The following is a 19,670-nucleotide window of genomic DNA, read 5'->3' on the forward strand; positions in this document are numbered from 1 at the left end:
GAGGACCAGATTTTTTTTAAACACGTCCCCAATATGTAAAACCACAGAATTCATGAGAGGGTGTTCTTTTTCACATGACTCTTTCAACCATGAACGCAAAATACATCAAAATTGAGAACTAGGACGTGTAGAGGGAAAATGAAGTGATTCTGAGAAGTAGAAGTGTGTGAAGAGAAAAACAGAGAGAACATGGCCAACTGCAGCATCTATTTCCTGAGTGCGCACACAATCTGACAAAACTATGGCAAGTTTGTAAATTTATGTTTGGGATTAAATAATTTACCAGAGTGAAACTTCTAGATATACCTGCTTAGTTAAGACACATCACATCTAGTTTGTCATCACAACTAGATCAGTTACTTTATTGTGTTTGTTTACCCACCTCTGGAACATACAAAAAGTGTCTGAATTCGTTACAGTGTACAATGCTAGAACACAAAAAAACATTCAAACATGATTACAAGCAAAATCACTTCTAGATGTCCACACTTTTTCTTTGTCTAAAGCAATAAAACTTTAAAATGTGCAAAACCTTAAAAATCACAGTTCATTACTGCATCACAGTCAATAAGGGCATATATTTGCTCCCTCATTAAAAACTTTAAAAAGGCATTCTGCCCTTGTGAATCATTGTAAATCCTGAGTGCCGTTCTGTGTATAACCCTTTAAGGTCGGTACGAGGATTCAGTGCAGACAGTCAAATGCAAATATCAATTTTCTTATTGGTTAGAACTGTGTTTTTCTTCCTAACAGAACTGGCTGGAAGGAAAACATTTTCAAAATGTTCAGTAAATGTTTGCTTAACACAGCTGCTTGTGAGCATATCACATGCAAGCACCTTGAGAAATCAACATCTGCCATTACAACCATCAAAAAGGGTTAAATAATAGATGAATGAATAATAGATTAATTAGGCCTCTCTGGGGAAGCAGGACTCTTCTGCACCGGTCCATTGGCTGATTTAAAAGTGCTTAATCCTTGCATGCACATCTTCTGACGCTCGTCTCCACATTCCACGCCTCCAGTCCACTAGGGGGAGCCGATGGTCGAGTGGGGCCTACCCAGCTCTCACACGGGCGGCTGGCCATTGTGCCGGAGCCCCGTGTAGGGCCACAGTAGCTGCTGGATGGTCATCCAGGAGTCCCCTGTGCCCACAGGAGCCGCGTCCACAGCCGGCTGCAACACCAGGCTGGCCAGCAGGCCCACCAGAGCGGCCAGCACCACCAGAACAGCCACCCACACCCAGGGACTCCTGGGAGCAGCAGGGGGCGCCACTTTGACCAGGCAGGGAGCAGCCTGCTCGGCTGTAGGACTAGGACTGCTGCTCAGACTGGGAGACAAGAGAGAAAAACGAAGTAAACACACACACACGCAAGCACAGCAAGAGTATCCAGACCAGAAGGAGAAGGGGTTGGTTAGGAGGCACGTTGTTATACTGGCAGCAGGACGCCAGCGTGGTGAGGGTGGATGATGCCCGCTTACACCCAAACCCCCTTCTCAAGATCCAGGGTTGACCATCATGGGAATGGACATTTATTTCCCCATTTAAAATCCATTTGTTTTTGGTGCTATATAAGGGTGTTAATATAGTGAGGGCTTTAGGCCTGATTCACCCAGCTATATTCATGAGTGAAATTGTTCAATGGGGGGGGGCAACCCCATCAACACCTCAGTATGCAGCATGAGAACACAGGACAATGCAGACAACAGAGCAGCTGCCTGGGTAAACGTGAAACGTTGCTCTACCAGCCTTCTCTGCACTTGGGCCACCCCAGAAGGCAGAGCAACGTGTTTCACGTTTACCCAGGCAGCTGCTCTACAGAAAAGGCTTTAGGAAGCACTATGAGTGGAGCCAGAGTGAGCAGGACGGATGTCTGCTACAATATCCCCGTCTGGCTGGCCAGCACCGTCAGGTCACCCTGCAGCAAAACGGCAGTACCGGTGAACGCAAGTGCGTTTAACTGCGACTTCCAGCAGGTGGTGCCATTGGTATTTATAATAAAAAATAGTCAAGCCAAATGACTATTCTAGCATGCAATACTTGAAAAGCACAGCTGTACTATGCATAAACCATTTACCCCAAAATGAAGCCATTGGTGAATGTTTTCTACAGAGAAATACAGTCATTAGCTGTTTACATTGATTAATGAGCATCTAAAATTTTTGCGCAATATTTTCTAAAATTAGAATTAACAAGCATTCCCCATCAGCTGCTTAAGCCAAAAGCAAAGAATTCTGGGAGAAGATCCACAGACACATACTCAGGCCAAAGGTGCACCACAACAGAAACACTAGAACTAGAAACACACTAACGTCTTCGCTGGCATAATGAGTGACGTGAATTTGATGCCCAGCTGCGTTAGGCTAGACCTCCTCTCCGTCCCTTCCGTTCTCAACTCTTCCTCTGAATGCGAATCAGAGTCGTACGCGAACCTGCACACAGTTCAGAAAACTGAATCCCCTCCCCAGCGGCCATGTTGGCTTAGACCCACCACTGAGAGTGCTGGAATGCGTTTCAGACCCTCTTAGGAAAGACTACAGCTGCAAATGCCATTGATGAGTACGCTAAAACTTAGCAGGGTCTAGTTAGCATGGCACCGATGCACTAATAAATCCCTCCTAGCTTCAACCAGCCACCGCTAGCCATATTAGCGTCTTTGCATGAAACGGTGTGTCTTTTCTTACCTATTGGTGAGAGGTGGCCCGGTTGTCTCTGTCCAACCCCCTGAGCTAACAAACCGCTTCAGTGGAGCCCGCTGAGAGCTCCTGCCCACGATGTTCCTGCAAGGCATCACAGACACCCTGCTTCAAGGCGTGCATGCGCCTAGAGGACTCGTTCCCCCTGAGCCTTACGATGATATGAATCATGTGAAATGCCAAAGCTGATCCAGGATTAGTACTTCAGCTCCCATGTTCCAATATCTGGCATCGTGTTGCTGGATATTCGACAACACAGGCCAAATATTTGGTCACTTGGAAGCAGTCTCAAGCAGCCCAGTCAGGACAGTTCGCGAATCCCGTCAGTCATCGGACTGTTCGTCACTCAAGAGGACTTTTCACCTTTTAAAATTCAAGCCATGCTACAGTCTAGGTCTACGTTCTCACCACGGAGATCTGCGGGCCAGCCTCTCTTCGTTCGTCTCCGGCCCGTCTTTGGCCTGCAAAATCGATCATCAACACAAGGTCACTCACACTAGATACCTCTCAGAGTTGTGTGTCTGTGCCCATCTGGGGGCCGTTGGGGCAGGAGTCCTGCATTCTCACCATGTCCAGGGGCAGTCCTCCGATGCCACGTGGGATGGTTGCGAGGCTAACTCTGCGACCCGCCGGCTACATAGATAAGATTTTCTCAGATTATTTCCAAACAGTCCTTCATTCTCTTCTTTCCTCTACAGAGATTACCCACCATGCCATTGGCTGCTCTACAGAGATTACCCACCATGCCATTGGCTGCTCTAACTAGATTACCCACCATGCCATTGGCTGCTCTAACTAGATTACCCACCATGCCATTGGCTGCTCTACAGAGATTACCCACCATGCCATTGGCTGCTCTATAGAGATTACCCACCATGCCATTGGCTGCTCTATAGAGATTACCCACCATGCCATTGGCTGCTCTACAGAGATTACCCACCATGCCATTGGCTGCTCACCTTGTTGAAGCTTGGCTGCTTTTTGTTCCTGAAATCATCTGCAAACAAAGCAGTGGAGAAATGTAGACTGAGATCAAGCAGGTGCAGTGGAAGTGTGGGGTTGGGTCTGGGTAACGGCGTGAATGTTGCACTTGTGCGTGGGCGTGTGTGTGTGTGTGTGTGTGTGTGTGTGTGTGTGTGTGTGTGTGTGTGTGTGTATTACCCCTCTCTGTGCTGAAGGAGCGCTCGTTCTGCATGAGACTTTCTCTTAGCTCCAGGAGTTCTGCGTGCTCTTTTGTATACGTCCTCCTCAGGTTCTCCACGTGATGAATCATCACCTCCACCGCTTTCCCCGTACGACTCTCCTACACAGTGCCCAGCATGACACACACACACACACACACACACACACACAGCACCCACCCACATACACGGTTTAATAATGCTTTCCAAACTCAAGTCTAAAGAACTTGGAGGTAAAAAAAAGCTCAGCTGTAAGCTAACGAGTGGTCATCACACACACACACACACACACACAAACACACAAACACACACACACACACACACACACACACACACACACACACACACACACACACACACACACACACACACACACACACACACACACACACACACACACACACGTACCTTAGGAAACCATGGCTGGCCAGCATGTGAAAATATTTTTAAAACATTGGAGTTCAGTTTCTACGACTGTGTACAACCCCATTTTTGTGTTGAATCTTTGCTTATCCAACACACTGCTGAGCACCAGGCAAGCGCACAGACCAGGTGAATCACTCCCAGAGCATCAGAACACAGACCTGGTGAATCGCGCCCAGCATTTCTGAGCGGCTGGACACTCTGGTCATGGACTGCAGGAGGATCTCCAGGTTCTTCTGCAGTCGCTGGATGATCTCCATGGCCTGGTTATCATCCTCGCACCGGGGGATCAGAGCCTGAGAACACAGCAGAGCACCTTGAGCGTGCTGGCCCAGACGCAGAGCCCTCCACCACGGTGCCTGGTGCCCACCCCCAGCAGCCCTCGTCCGGCTGACGTTCAGACGCCATCACACGTGGAGGATGTTGAGTTCTGCTTTAAGGGATTTACTTTCCAGGCCTCTCAATCGGGTGGGTGACATATTTGATCTTTCACCTTTTAAAGGAGTTGAGATCGAGAGCTACCACCATCGCAGATGACAACGCGCTACGCTAGCCTAATGCAAAACCAGAACCATAAAAAGCCACGAGGTCACCACAAGCAGCGTTTGCAAGGACTCTGCGTTCAGGAAACAGGCCAAGGGCTCACGACACAGCAGCAGCGTAGCAGACCTGGAAAAGCAGCACAAATCCTGGTTGATCTGCCCGCTAGCAGCCTATGACCAACGTCCTGCAGAAGAGACCATGCTCATCATGGTATTTTTATTCTGAACAAAAATTGTACAGGTTGCATTTTGCACTATTCTTTTAATAAGGTTCTACAGGTGTGTCAAAGTATGACCTCACACCTGCTGGAGCAAACGAACCCTGCAGGGTGAAGCCGTCTCCTCCCAATACTCAAGCAAAGGAGCGCGATGCAAAAGTATGCAAAACAATTGCACACACACAGACACAGACGCGCGCACACACACAGACGCACACGCACAGACACACACACACACACACACCTGAAGCAGGCCCTGGCAGCTGGACACCTCACGGCGAACGTTCTCCTCTGCCAGGTCTCGGGAGCGCTCCTCCAGACGGAGTCTCTTGTCCAGGGTGAACATATCACACTTGCAGCTGAGGGACAGGCGGCGAAACTCCGCCTGGGACATGAACCAAGACGAGGACACTGGTGTGTGGGTGCGGTCTGCAGCCGGGCCAAGCCAGCTCCGTGCTTACACATGCGCACACACACACCCTCCTTTCATGCATATTCATGAAACATTTAAATGAACACTCACCTCCATCTCTTTGTCATTGGAAGACAGACTGCAAATGAAGAAATAATTAGATTCATATGTATTAATGAAACTTTAACCTTGTTTGATTACACATGACAAGATTAAAATTAAATCAGCGTCTGAATGAGCAACAACCTGTTGCCATCGTCCATAGATGCATCTTTGCTGTCTTCAGAAATGACAGATGTGTCATCTGAAGGAGAGAGAGAAAGAGTGAGTGGGAGTGTGTGTGTGTGTGTGTGTGTGTGTGTGTGTGTGTGTGTGTGTATCTTGGGGAGAGAGAACATGAATAAGACATTAGGCCCCAAGAAGGTGAAATAAAGCCGAATGATTCAATTCATGTGGAGTGTGTGTACTGGTCAAGACTGCTACAGTAGCTCACAGAAGACTAAAGGTAAAGGATCTATTAGCATAACCATATTTGCATAATGCTCAAGTGCCATGATGGTGCCGTTTATTCACCATTAAAGAGGGATCATTAGCATAACTATATTTGCATAATGCTCACGTGCCATGATGGTGCCATTTATTCACCATTAATGAGGGATCGATTTCGTTCTGAGCACATTTACCCGTGTTCTTAGGGCCCTCTGAAGCTTCGCCGTCTTCCTGGGCTTTTTGTTCCTCTATGGCCTCCATACTGTGATTAATCTCCTGTGAGAAAACCAACGGCCAATCACACCATGCAGAGCTCGTGTGATTCACTCCCACAGCGTGCTGATCTGGGATCAGCACTTAAACAGCTTCTACAGGACAGTACCGGCAGGCTCTCACCGGGTCTCTCCTGAACCTGGTCCTGAGCACTGGAGGGTCACTGCGTGGGCTCGGAGGAGGCGGTGCTGTGGGCGGGGGGTCCGGACCCACCTCCCCCAGCCCAGCGGGGGCGCGTGCAGAGTCCGAGCTAGGCGCCGTGACCGTGCCTTCTCCACCCATCTTGGTCATGTCTGATGAGATGGAGGTGGGTGGAGAGAGTAAAATGGAAACACAGGGAAGAATGATGAAAGCCCAAGCAGCTCCAGTGCGCTGGCAGGAAGCCAGGTACGTGTCATTTCCTCCTACCTACTGCGTTGCCCTCGGCTACGGCCACCTGCTGACCGGCTTCAGTAACAGGTTCCTCTTCCTCTGCAACAGGCAGCAGACAGATCCTGCACACGTGCACACACACACACACACACACACACACACACACACACACACACACACACACACACACACACACACACACACAGAATTATTAGAGCCTATTGGAGAACAATTGAAAAAAAAAAATACACAAATTCCTGAAATGCAAACTTCTAGGGACTGTTCTGATGACACTTCATCCGTTTCACGTGTCCCACAGCTCACGTGCACATATTCAAATACGAGAAGCGCCTCACCTGTCCAGAAGTGTAGGCACGTCAGTAACCTGCTCCTGGGTCTGCTTCTACCAGAAGGAAATACATGAGCATAAATGACCAGCTGGCAGAGTCAGCCACACACACACACACACACACACACACACACACACACACACACACACACACACACACACACACACACACACACACACACACACACACAGCTTCATACCTGTCCCATGGCACGAGAGCTGAAACGCGGCGGTTACGATCTGCCGCACACCAAAGTGTGAGGAGACTGGAAACACTAATTTCTTACATAATGTGTGCGAGTTCTGCAGCTGGGTAACAGAGCGAGGGAGGGAGAGAGAGAGAGGAAGAGAGAGAGGGAGACAGAGACAGAGAGGGAGCGAGAGAAAAGGCACGATGAGAGAGCACACAGGAGTAAGGAGAAGAATGGGGGGGGGACAGCAAGGAAGAGTGTTAATGAAAGAAAGGAAAACAGATAAACAGGCACATAGATAGACAGACCGATGCCTCACGGATCCACCGAAAGACGTTCTTAGTCAAGAAGTCTTGTAGTTCTCCAGATGACTGCCATGTTTCCAGAGCGTCACTATGACCAACAGTTAGGTGATGTCTGGAGAGTTTGTGTATATATGCAAGCGGATGTACCATAGATCTTTATAGCAGCTGTGCTCAGGCATGCCATGGAAACAGTGTGGAATAGCTACCACAGACCTTTATATTCAGCCGCCCACCCAAGGCACAGGACAGGTCAGCGTTACCAGCCAACAATCACCAGGACCACACAGTCTTCCAGACAGAGCAGGTGCACCAGCACTGCCTGCTTCTGGATCTAAAGCTCACGACCGTAGGACCATCTCAGCGTCATGACCTGTTGAGCAGACCATGTGGCTGTAGCAGTTGTACCACCTCAAAGGGGAAGGAACCGCCACCTGGAGCCAGAAGCCAACACACAGAAAGAGGAATCTGTGGTCAGCTTACGACGACTGCTAGCATGAGAGCACGGAGACGCAGACGGATACGGCAAGCTCGACAGCCACAGTGGAGACCGCTTCTCAAAAACACGAGGCCATCAGAGCAAGCAGTGAACCACTGGTAGTGCAGGTCTTCACACATCTGCATGAACGCAACGCCTGATCTGATAAAGGAGCGTTAATTACCGTCAGGACATTTTAGGCAGAGAAGACACACACGTGCGCGCGCGCACACACACACACGAAAGGAGAGAGAGAGAGGGAAGCAGAGAGACAGAACTGTCACTGAACACCAGGGCAGCTAGTCGTCTCCTCCACTGGACTTCCACCTGACCTGCGCTGGACTCGCGTGAGAAACGGCGTCCGGTTCTCCCTCAGATCCTCTCTCCATGTCTCCAGTCCACAGGGGGAGGCTGAAAACACGTAGAAGAAAAAAAACAACAACAAAAGAAAGTACAAATATCAATGGAGGAAGCACAGGCTCCTTCGGAAGGCGCTCTGCTGTCGTCCGTGTCAGTCACCCAGGATGCAGCTGGGTTCACACCAGGGCCGGGCTCTCGACCCGCCCCAGAGGTCTAGTCACAAAGCTGTCTGGTTGTCTATGCAAAGCAGGCTTGCAGCAAGCAGTGATAAACGCTCGCTGACGCCCAGGAGAGGCCGGCAGAGGGAAAACACTGTTTTGACTAGCAAACGAGGGTGGCAATGGGGCGGCTGGTACCGGACCTTAAACGCCAACACCGCCCCGCGCTACACGACGCCTTAGTGCTCCACGGCATCCGCCCGGGGAACGAATGGAGAATCATCTCGTAGCAAAGCCAACGTGAGCGTTTTCTCACCTGCTCGCAAGAGACATTGGTTGACCCGGCTGAGACTGGATGCTTGCGGAAGAAACCACGGCAGGGGTTTCGGGGGGAGGCTGCTCAGCGGGGAGCCCCAGGCCTCGTGTTGTGGGGTCCTGGTCTCGGGGCAGATCGTCTGGCCTGGTATGGTTTACACATGCAGCTGAAACAGAGCCACATTACAGGAGTTCTCTCATCTATTCAAAGTAGCGAGCAAAACTGTAGACGTGAACTGCCGTCTTTTCTGGGAGACAGCAAAGCACGGGGAATTCAAGCGAATGAGTCCTGCACAGAGCGCTTACCAACGCTCGCAGTGTGGGAGTGCGAGAGAGAAACAGACTCGCTCGCCTCACAACAGACAGCCTGCCCGTGGGTGTCGACAGGCCCAGTGCATTCTGGGAGTCTGGCTTCCTCCTGTTGGGGCCAGAGGTCAAAGAACAAAGTCAGCTTCCATTTCTACGAGCCGGCCGCAGGTCACCTGTTCGCCCCGGCGGTGTCTACGAGCTGACCAGAGTTCACACAAGTCACCTGTTCACTCCGGCTATTTTTGAACAATGACAAAAGCCCTATAAGTGCATAGCCTTTGCCAGGCAAATCACTGTTAATGTCATGCTGGTGACTAATGTCTGTCTGTGTGTACGAGTGCATGTGTGTATTGTCATAAGTATACTATTGCTGTGTTTGTAACATATGGAGTATAAAAGTCTTCAGTTAAAGTCTGAATAAAAAATCAATCATCATTTGACATTAAACCCTAAAAACACAACATTCACATTTGCACAATATTCAGTATATAAGTGAAAATTCACGCTTAACAGACAGGGAGGAGCTTCAGAGAAGATGGAGATCGCAAAATAAGTTCTCAACCCATGTGTGAAACTGCTCGTCCCAGAACCCCACACTAGTGACTCAAAGTGAAAGTGAGTTTATGAGACTGTGTTTTCATGGCTGAAGCACTGGACACAGCTTCAGTGACATCACACAGCAGGGTGGAGCCAACATTTCCACACCCATTGAGCTTTCAGTCATTACTGAAGTCAGGAGGAGAGGAAGACCTGATGAAGCAGAACACAGTAGAAGACATTCATACTTGCTGAGAGGGGCCGTCCTGGGGCTCGTCAAGGGGGAGAGATGCTGGGGAAAAAGAGGAGAAACAAGAACATTCAGAGAAACACACACACACACACACACACACACACACACACACACACACAATGCCTGCACAGTGAACCGTAATGACTGCAGATTGTGAGCACGTGTTGAGTCTCAGTCATGCAGCGAGGCGACTGGGGGAGAGGGATTAGTGGGAGAGCCCCCTCCTCAGGGGTCCGATTGTGCCCAAACTAGGCCTGCTGCCCTGGGCAGAGGAGTCCTAGGGGCACTGAGCCTGGCGGAGAGCTCCGGGTCGGCTGCCTGCCCTGCTACACTGGCGATTAAAGAGGATTATGTGATTATACGCTCCGAAGAGTTTGACCAACAGCGCAGAGTTCATGTCCTTCAGAGGATCAGCTCGATTGGGTCAAAGCCAGCATCAACATAAAGCCTCAGAGGCCAGTGTGGAGGACCGGGTCCAGAGTTCTGCAGAGCATCATGCAGTGACCTCTCACCTTTCCTAACAGCATGTTTCTACTTTCAATCTGCCTGTGGTGCTCTGCTCACCAAGCGGTTCGCTGTCTGTGTGTTCTGGTGCACGTTTCTGGAACGGGGTGGAGTCTCCAAGCTCATCCGTCTCGAAGCCAGAGTCGTGTGTTGGCCGACTCCTGCCAATGGACTCTGGATTTATGGTTCCTCTACAACCATGTAGCTCTGGCCCCTCCTCAGAGATGGGCTCTCGTGTAGCTTCCTCCGCTTCTTCTCCACCCAGCACCGCTGTTCCCTGCTTGAGCTGAGAATCGTCCGCTCCACCCTCCGGCAGGTGCTGCTCCACCACCTGTGAAGAGCGTGAGCACGTCACGAAACTGCACAGCCCCGACGCAGACAGCAACGAGCCAATCACGATCAACTTCTTCGCTGCGTCTTGAATGAATTCTTCTGAAAGCTCCGTCCTGTTGCTACGCCAGGCTAACCCTCCGCATTTGGGAGAGTTTCACACTCAATTAAAAAGCAGATCGCTTGCACCACCCACTCATGGTGCCTACGCACAAACATTCCACATTCTCCACAGACTCCACTAAACTCTGGCCATCTGTGTGTGATGCACTGCACTAAATAAGAGGCATCATGTCTTCCCCTAGCAACTACGAGTATACGCATTTACCTGACCTTACATTCAGTAGGGAGGAAGTTCTGGAGGGCGTGGTGGTGTTGGGTGGAGGAGGAGGGCGTGGTGGTGTTGGGTGGGGGGAGGAGGGCGTGGTGGTGTTGGGTGGGGGGAGGAGGGCGTGGTGGTGTTGGGTGGGGGGAGGAGGGCGTGGTGGTGTTGGGTGGGGGGAGGAGGGCGTGGTGGTGTTGGGTGGAGGGAGGAGGGCGTGGTGGTGTTGGGTGGAGGGAGGAGGGCGTGGTGGTGTTGGGTGGGGGGAGGAGGGCGTGGTGGTGTTGGGTGGGGGGAGGAGGGCGTGGTGGTGTTGGGTGGGGGGAGGAGGGCGTGGGGGTGTTGGGTGGGGGGAGGAGGGCGTGGGGGTGTTGGGTGGGGGGAGGAGGGCGTGGGGGTGTTGGGTGGGGGGAGGAGGGCGTGGGGGTGTTGGGTGGAGGGAGGAGGGCGTGGGGGTGTTGGGTGGAGGGAGGAGGGCGTGGGGGTGTTGGGTGGAGGGAGGAGGGCGTGGGGGTGTTGGGTGGAGGGAGGAGGGCGTGGGGGTGTTGGGTGGGGGGAGGAGGGCGTGGGGGTGTTGGGTGGGGGGAGGAGGGCGTGGGGGTGTTGGGTGGAGGGAGGAGGGCGTGGTGGTGGTGTTGGGTGGGGGGAGGAGGGCGTGGGGGTGTTGGGTGGGGGGAGGAGGGCGTGGGGGTGTTGGGTGGAGGGAGGAGGGCGTGGGGGTGTTGGGTGGGGGGAGGAGGGCGTGGGGGTGTTGGGTGGAGGGAGGAGGGCGTGGTGGTGGTGTTGGGTGGGGGGAGGAGGGCGTGGTGGTGTTGGGTGGGGGGAGGAGGGCGTGGGGGTGTTGGGTGGAGGGAGGAGGGCGTGGGGGTGTTGGGTGGAGGGAGGAGGGCGTGGGGGTGTTGGGTGGGGGGAGGAGGGCGTGGGGGTGTTGGGTGGAGGGAGGAGGGCGTGGTGGTGGTGTTGGGTGGGGGGAGGAGGGCGTGGTGGTGTTGGGTGGGGGGAGGAGGGCGTGGTGGTGTTGGGTGGGGGGAGGAGGGCGTGGTGGTGTTGGGTGGAGGGAGGAGGGCGTGGTGGTGGTGTTGGGTGGGGGGAGGAGGGCGTGGTGGTGGTGTTGGGTGGGGGGAGGAGGGCGTGGTGGTGTTGGGTGGGGGGAGGAGGGCGTGGTGGTGTTGGGTGGGGGGAGGAGGGCGTGGTGGTGTTGGGTGGGGGGAGGAGGGCGTGGTGGTGTTGGGTGGGGGGAGGAGGGCGTGGTGGGGGTGTTGGGTGGGGGGAGGAGGGCGTGGTGGGGGTGTTGGGTGGGGGGAGGAGGGCGTGGTGGTGGTGTTGGGTGGGGGGAGGAGGGCGTGGTGGTGTTGGGTGGGGGGAGGAGGGCGTGGTGGTGTTGGGTGGAGGAGGTTACCTGGAACCAACTGGCTGGTGTTTGGCTACTTGCTTCCTTCTTGCCATGTTCAGTCTTTAGCTGATCCAGCTCCTCCTGCAACTGACGCTTCTGATTCTCCTGTTCCTGAACCCTACACACACACACACACACACACACACACACACACACACACACACACACACACACACACACACACACACACACACACACACACACACACACACCACTGAAAACCACCTTGCATTTGTCCATGTCCAGTATAGAAGCTCTATGTGTAGTGAGACACTGTGGCTCCTCCTACAGCTGGTGAGTCCAAACTGAAACTCCATTATGACTCCATACTGTAGGCCCAAGCAGTACGCCACGTCTTCCAGTGTCAACATGCTGAGGCCTCACTCTCTCACACACACACACACACACACACACACACACACACACACACACACGTCCCCTGTGCTCCACTGATCATGCCTGACGCCTCACAGGCAGCCTGCTAACTGCCCCTCACCCCCACCCTCACCCCCACCCCCACCCCCACCCTCACCCCCTACCATGCCTTTCATCTGCCTCCCCCACCTTCGGCTGTAACCGTGGAAACCCGCCATGTGTCAGATTAAACTGAAAGCGCTCAAAGAAAGAACTAAAAGCGGCCCCGAGGTGAAGGTGGAGCCTCTCTGAAGCACACGTTAGTGGATGGAGCTCACAGACGTATCTGGCAAAACCTGCGTCAGTCCTCATGGATCAAAACAGACAACAGAAGGCTTTAACGTTAAAAAAAAAACCACCTTGAAGAGACTCACTTCACACTACTTAACTTTCTTGCTGATGACCCCCACCCCCCTGCCGACACCTCTCAGCCCCGCCCACTTACCTGACGGACAGGTGCAGCATGTCAGTGCGGGAGCGGCGTATTTCGCTGGTCACCTTCATCAGCTCCTTCTCCAGCTGGTCGGTGTACTGCTGCAGCTGCTCCAGGACGCACGCCCACTCGCCCCGCCTCTGCTCCAGACGCCCCTACGGAACCACCCGGCCCCGGCACAAACAGAGCACGCTCAGTGGTCAAGCCCCGCCCCCCCTCAGCCCAGTCAAGAGCATGAGAGCCAGAAGCGCACGACCAGCAGGTCTTTAGCTGACCTTGACATGCACCACATACACTCAGATCATGAGATATCATGGGGCTAAACCCCCACTCGGAGGGGACCACACATACACACACACCGTGAACAGAAGGAGAAACTCGCACACTGGATTTAACACTTTTAATGTTAGTGTTAATTTTGCATAGTGTCCGACATCTATTCCTCCATCTAGATAACCCAAACCCATCAATGAACACAGATGACTCTCTCTGCTTTTGTACGTGTTCTACAGCAATATAGTGCACAGATCAAGTATGGTATATACAGAGTATAGTATACTACAGACATACATGTTCTGACACTCCAAGTCTCCCTATCTCATAGCTTGATTTGATCAGTGTGCACACACATGCGGGTAGGTCAGGCTCTGAGAAACAGGGAGACAATCTTTCAAACAAATCCAGACTGACTGTACTGATCTGATGGATAATTTACTGCACTGTGAACTTTTCACCTGGAACTTTAGGTCAACGTCATGAGATCCCAGGCACTTCTGAAGGCCTTGCAGTTCTGTGAGAACCGCATGGCTGTCCTCTTCGAACTCTCGCCTCTGAAACACACACACACACACACACACACACACACACACACACACACACACACACACACACACACACACACACACACACACACAGTTTAAGACCACAGCGCAAATTCTACACTACACACGCCAGTGTCTAGACTGACGCTGAGGGCGGCTGTCAGCTGTTTAGTTTATCCTGATAATGGCGTCTATAAACAAAGATAAGGACCTAAATCAGTCAAAATTCTTATTTCAAACATTTAACAGAAGAAACTACAGAAGAGGCAACGGTTTGAGATGAGCTGACAGAAGTGTAGTGGTGTAGGTCAGTTGGAGGTAGAGTACGTCAACAGCGGCTGGACGTGAGGAAAGTGTGTGAGGGGTTTCTGGTTTGGGTTACCAGGCTGGTGATGAGCGTCCTGAACTCCAGAGCCGTCTGCTCAGATGCCGGGCCTCGGAGAAGGAGCAGAACCTCACGATCCAGCGTCTCATCCAAAGGAGAGGCCAAACAGACGGAGGAAGATGACCACTCCACGCCCTACAACACACACACACACACACACACACACACACACACACAGTTACTGATGACTTAATATTGTAGAACCATGTGCAAGGACAAGCTAAAGAACATTAAGGTAATGAACAAGCCTGCTACAGGCAAACGTCATGTTGAAGATCTGTGAGTGCAGGAGGAGGAGCCTATATAAATTATGGCAGCAGATACACCTGTGTGTGTGTGTGTGTGTGTGTGTGTCAGCTGCCATGGTCATATCTGTCCACCTTTTGTGTTAATGTAGTAGCTGTTCAAGTGGAAGGCAAGCGGGCAGGGAGGTGTGAGTGGGTAATGGGTGTGATCCACTCAAAACTACAGGGGCAACCTGCAATGTTCTTACGTGTGTTTGTGCTCACACACCTCAGAGGGGTTCTGCGCCTGGGCCAACTCATTCTGCAGAGATCCTGAACTGGTCTGGTTTAGTCTGTATGCCACAGAGAGGGAGACACCAGCTCTGCGTGCAGACACACACACACACACACACACACACACACACACACAGATACACACACACACAGATACACACACACACAGACAGATGTTTTGTCTTTACTTCTGATGCATAGATGGAAGTGGGACACACTAGTACAGTTCATGAAGTCAGAGGGGAAAACACTGAGGGTGTATGAGGGAGTGACACAGTGGGAGTTGTGTGTGTGTGTGTGTGCGCGCATTAAGGAGTGTAAGGATGTGTGTGTGTGCATGAAGGAGTGTAAGGATGTGTGTGTGTGTGTGTAAGGAGATGTGTGCTCTCACAGCGTGATGTCAGGCTGCATCAGCACCCGCTGTATCTGCCTCTCAAGTTTACTCTTCTCCGCTCGCAGCAACTGAAGAGATCAGCAGAACTCAGAACCACCCTCACCAGAGAGAGAGACACACACACACACACACACACACACACACAGAGGGGAGAGAGTGTGTCTTACTTCTGTGACTGAAGAGTATTCCTCAATGGCAGTCTTCAGCTCTTCCGTCTGCCTGGTTTTCTGAAAACATTGGAACACACACGTGAGCCCCAGTGACCCAGCGTTGTGGTAGGCACTGTTCACCAGACCCCGCCCCTCCACTTGATGATGCGTGACATACTGACCTCCTGGATCACTGCATCCTTTTCAGCGATGGCAGAATCATACGAGTGGATCTGCACCTGCACACAGGTGTGTGCACACGGACCAGACATCAACACAGGCCAGGCAGGATTAAAGCCATCGCAACCCTAGGCATAATAATCACAGTCTGCTGCAAGCAGCGCTCACCTGCAGGTCAGTGTTCAGGTCACAAAGCTTCTTCACCTTCTTCTGAAGTTCCTCCAGCTCCACAGAGACTCTGACGTTCTTGTTATTGGGGGGGGGGGGGGGGGTATGCAAGATTAAAATGAAGAAGAAACAGAACAGGAACAAAAAAAAAAGCAAGAAAGGCACCACAGTGATTAAACTACCCACACACTCGTTTATTCGGCACGCTGGAGCCATTAGGAGTCTGAGTGACGGGGAGGGAGGGACATACCTCCTCTTCAAGGGAGGCGATCTTTGCCAAGAGGGCTTGGTTCTCCCTCTCCTGTGGGTAAACAAGGGGAACGAAGTTGATTTTGATGATCGAAACTCAATCTGTCGATCATTTCAACTCTGCACATTACTGGACGCTTTGAAAAGACAGCAGTGAATTCTCAGAACACCTCACCAGCAATTCCACCATTCATTTGTACTGTGAATATATTTCACGTTACCCGTTAGGGCCACACCGTGTGTGTGTGTGTGTGTGTGTGTGTGTGTGTGTGTGTGTGTCGTGAGTCTCACCATGTACTTGCTCTGATCTGAGGCTCTTGCTCTCCTCTCCTCTGAAGAGCTTAAGGTCAGTTTCATCTCCTCCACTTCCTCTTTCAGCATCCGTTCCTTCTGGAGCAGCTGCTGCCCCCTGCAGGAGTGGAGAGGAATAGGAAAAAACATTCAGGAAGACAGGAGCATGGAAGACAACTGTCTCCCCAGAAAAGCACCATGTGTGGAACACTAGTCACGTCGAGGAAGCACACGTGAGACAGGCGGAGAGCTGCGAGGAGAGAAAGAGGAAGGAGAACAGGAAGTGTACACTCTGGCCTGCGCCTTCAGCGCCTCGTTCTCCTCCAGGAGCTTCTGGTTGGTCTCCTCCACGGCTTCCACGGCCTGTTTCAGCTTCCCAACCTCCTGCTGAAGCTTCTGGTTGTTAAACTGCAAGTCAGCCACGCAGAACACCAACTCGGACGTCTCCCTGCACAGCGAGACACGCGCACATGCCCAAACACACACACGGGGAAACCAAGCACAGACATGCAGTCAGCAGCCTGCTTGCCCACAGCGGCACGTGCCTGTAGACATACTTACAGGTCAGCTCGGGTCACCTCACCCCCAAAAGCTTCCAGGCTGCCCGAGGTCATGTTGAACAGAACGGATCTCTTTGCTACAGAGAGTATAAAAGAAAAGACAAACCAGCCGTAGCAAACCACAACTCCACGCAGACACACTGCGTGACCACGTCCTCACGGGACATCTCCGCATCATTACCTGTTAGGTTGTCTGCTGGTCGGACGGATTCCTGGGTCTGATCCTCTTTACTGCTGGTCCTGAAGCACATACATGTACGAGTTAGACGAATCCTGCACAGATTTGACTACATCGAGCTTTCTCCAGTGTGGGGCCTATTAAACTGGTTTAGCTTGTCAGCACAATAAGATTTCTGGAGGAAAACTGGTCACTATGCAATAAACACACACACACTAGTGAACACTAAGGGGGCCGTGGTACACACACTAGTGAACACTAAGGGGACCGTGGTACACACACTAGTGAACACTAAGGGGACCGTGGTACACACACTAGTGAACACTAAGGGGACCGTGGTACACACACTAGTGAACACTAAGGGGACCGTGGTACACACAGCCTTAGCCTGATGCCCAGTTGGGGTTAAGAGCTTTACTCAAGGGCACTAGTCATGGTCTATGGCCTGGGAGTCTGTCACAATCACAATATCTTTAGTTCATCAAACCACACAGCCCAACAGTAGGACATCACTGCTGGTCACAGCCTGGAATTGGGATGCTGGCGTGGAACTGGACAGCGAGCCTCCGTACCCATGGTTACGGCAGTCCTCGATCCACTCCCTCATGATGGCGTGGTAGGTGTGCAGGTCGATGGAGATGTCTTTGTGTTCAGGATCCAGCATGTTACACAGCTCCTCCAGACCACTGTCCTCCGAGCTACGACTGGTTGTGTGCCTCAAGTAATCCACAATGTGCGAAACGTAGACCTTACCTGTGGACGACAGGCCCAGTTACTATAGTTACTGTTGCTGTATCAACAGGGGGCAGGAGTCTGACCAGAGGCCACATGACCTGGAACCCTCAAAGGTCAAGCAGACAAATGGTATCACATACCTCCAACACCTGCCCTGGGCCCAGTGCTACATCACACACATGCTAACGACTTGTAAAATGGTGACTGGCTCCTACTAGTCTCAATTATGCGTTAGGAACATTAACGAGCCACAGAGTGTGGAGCCACATGGCCACATGTGGGCCGAGCGGGGAGCCGTGTACCGTCCGCACACACAACGTGGGTGTAAACGATGGTGGGTGTGGTGGTCGGGTGCGTTTACCCCTGCACTGTGTGTCGCAGGCCTGGAAGATGGTGTCCAGTAGATCCTCCTCACAGATGAGGCTCACCTCAGCCATGCCGTCTCTCCCGGACTCAGCTGGACACAAAACACCTAAGGGGAGACCAAGTCCAACAAAATCATCAAGTACAAGACGAGAGAGAGAGAAACACACACACACACACACACACACACACACACACACACACACACACACACACACACACCCCCTTTACCCAGAACTAGCGATTAATCATGGCAAGCCATGTTGCATATATTAAATAATTGCTGCTCAAAGTGCCTGAAGGTCAAGTCCTACATGGTAGCTGTTTGTTTACCATCTCCCATTGAGAGTCTCTTGACCACCAGGGTTGGACATGTCAGTTCAGTGTCCAGGAAGGTGGAGTTGTCAGAGGAACCAAAGTTGAGATTGTAGGAGAGCAGGGTGGGTGTCGGGGCACTGCCCCTCCCTCGCTCGCCCTCCGCGGGTGTGGGGCAGCCTGGGGTGAACCTGCAGTGGTCGCCCGCGCTCTGGGCAGCGGGAGTGGAGCAGCTCCGTTGCCAGGGGCGAGTGTAGAGGGGCACGGCCCCGCTCCTCTCCCTCAGGGAGCTGGTGACGCTGTAGGTGGCGTTGACAGGCGTGGCGGGCGTGCTCGGGGTGGGCGTGTCGCAGCTGGTGCGGGGGGCGGGACAGCCGGCGGGGCTCTGCGTCACTGCCGCTCGTTCACACTCGTCGGGCCGAACACCGCGCTTCCGCAGCACGGCCTCCAGGTTGTGGCGCAGGCCGGTGCGAGGGCTGTCGTAGCCGCTGGACTGCAGCTTGGGGATGGGGAAGGGCGAGTCGGCCTCCTGGTCGCGCCGCCGGATGGTCTGCAGCTTGCGACAGATGCTGTCTACCGGGTTGTGTCTCCTCGGGGTCGCGCCGGCGTCCATGCTGGAGACGCCACGGCAGGAACGGAGCGAGAAACTTAATATTAAAACATATGCACGCAAAAGTTGTTGTTTTTCTTTAATAAAGGCAGTCATAATCTCACCCGCCACATTCATCTCGGCACTACACAGAACTTCAGTTCAACATCCGAATTAACCGACTTGTGGTTGTTTTGATCATAAGCTGCTTTTGTGTGTTTTTTATATATAATAAAAACTCTTGAGCTTTCTCGATTGTCTCAAAAAAGCTATCTCACAATTTTAAACCAGGCCTTAGTACTAAACGTCAAATCACAGTAAAACCAAACGCTGTAGCACTCACATATGCGACGTCTTTTGTACTTTTGAGCTCCTGCACACTTGTCTTTATTATCAGCGTGACAACTGAGTGCCAAAGACGTAAATACCTCAGACGCACTTTACAAAGTTTAAAAGAAGCAGATCGTTTAATCTCGGTGTCCTAAATAGGCCCAAAAGTCACACGTGTCACATGTGTAGC

The 19,670-nt window shown here is 52.2% G+C and overlaps 1 protein-coding gene across 4 annotated transcripts; it reads right to left on the bottom strand.

The window, feature by feature from the left end:
* Positions 1-331: 331 nt before the first annotated feature.
* Positions 332-19,632, bottom strand: lrmp (lymphoid-restricted membrane protein). Of its 4 annotated transcripts, none has more exons than XM_077005396.1 (38): positions 19,494-19,632; positions 18,580-19,175; positions 18,245-18,355; positions 17,721-17,901; positions 17,152-17,210; positions 16,972-17,047; positions 16,700-16,858; positions 16,411-16,528; positions 16,121-16,171; positions 15,871-15,948; positions 15,705-15,761; positions 15,541-15,600; positions 15,371-15,441; positions 14,975-15,068; positions 14,459-14,596; positions 13,990-14,085; positions 13,268-13,410; positions 12,415-12,526; positions 10,424-10,694; positions 9,855-9,898; positions 9,067-9,178; positions 8,762-8,927; positions 8,260-8,338; positions 6,964-7,007; positions 6,644-6,729; positions 6,359-6,528; positions 6,157-6,238; positions 5,720-5,777; positions 5,585-5,612; positions 5,306-5,446; positions 4,463-4,597; positions 3,859-4,000; positions 3,657-3,694; positions 3,265-3,330; positions 3,106-3,158; positions 2,686-2,781; positions 2,314-2,433; positions 332-1,330 (listed from the first exon to the last, which is right to left on the bottom strand). In XM_077005396.1, the coding sequence occupies exons 2-38, from the start codon at positions 19,172-19,174 to the stop codon at positions 1,069-1,071; spliced, it is 4,392 nt and encodes a 1,463-aa protein (XP_076861511.1). In that variant the 5' UTR covers position 19,175; positions 19,494-19,632; the 3' UTR covers positions 332-1,068. The 4 variants fall into 4 exon arrangements, with proteins under 4 accessions (XP_076861511.1, XP_076861509.1, XP_076861510.1 ...); XM_077005394.1 differs by having other exon boundaries at positions 6,964-7,010; XM_077005395.1 differs by having other exon boundaries at positions 6,964-7,010; positions 18,580-19,208.
* Between the last annotated feature and the right edge of the window lie 38 nt (positions 19,633-19,670).

Source organism: Brachyhypopomus gauderio, chromosome 5, assembly GCF_052324685.1.
Source record: "Brachyhypopomus gauderio isolate BG-103 chromosome 5, BGAUD_0.2, whole genome shotgun sequence".
Taxonomy (NCBI): Eukaryota; Metazoa; Chordata; class Actinopteri; order Gymnotiformes; family Hypopomidae; genus Brachyhypopomus; species Brachyhypopomus gauderio.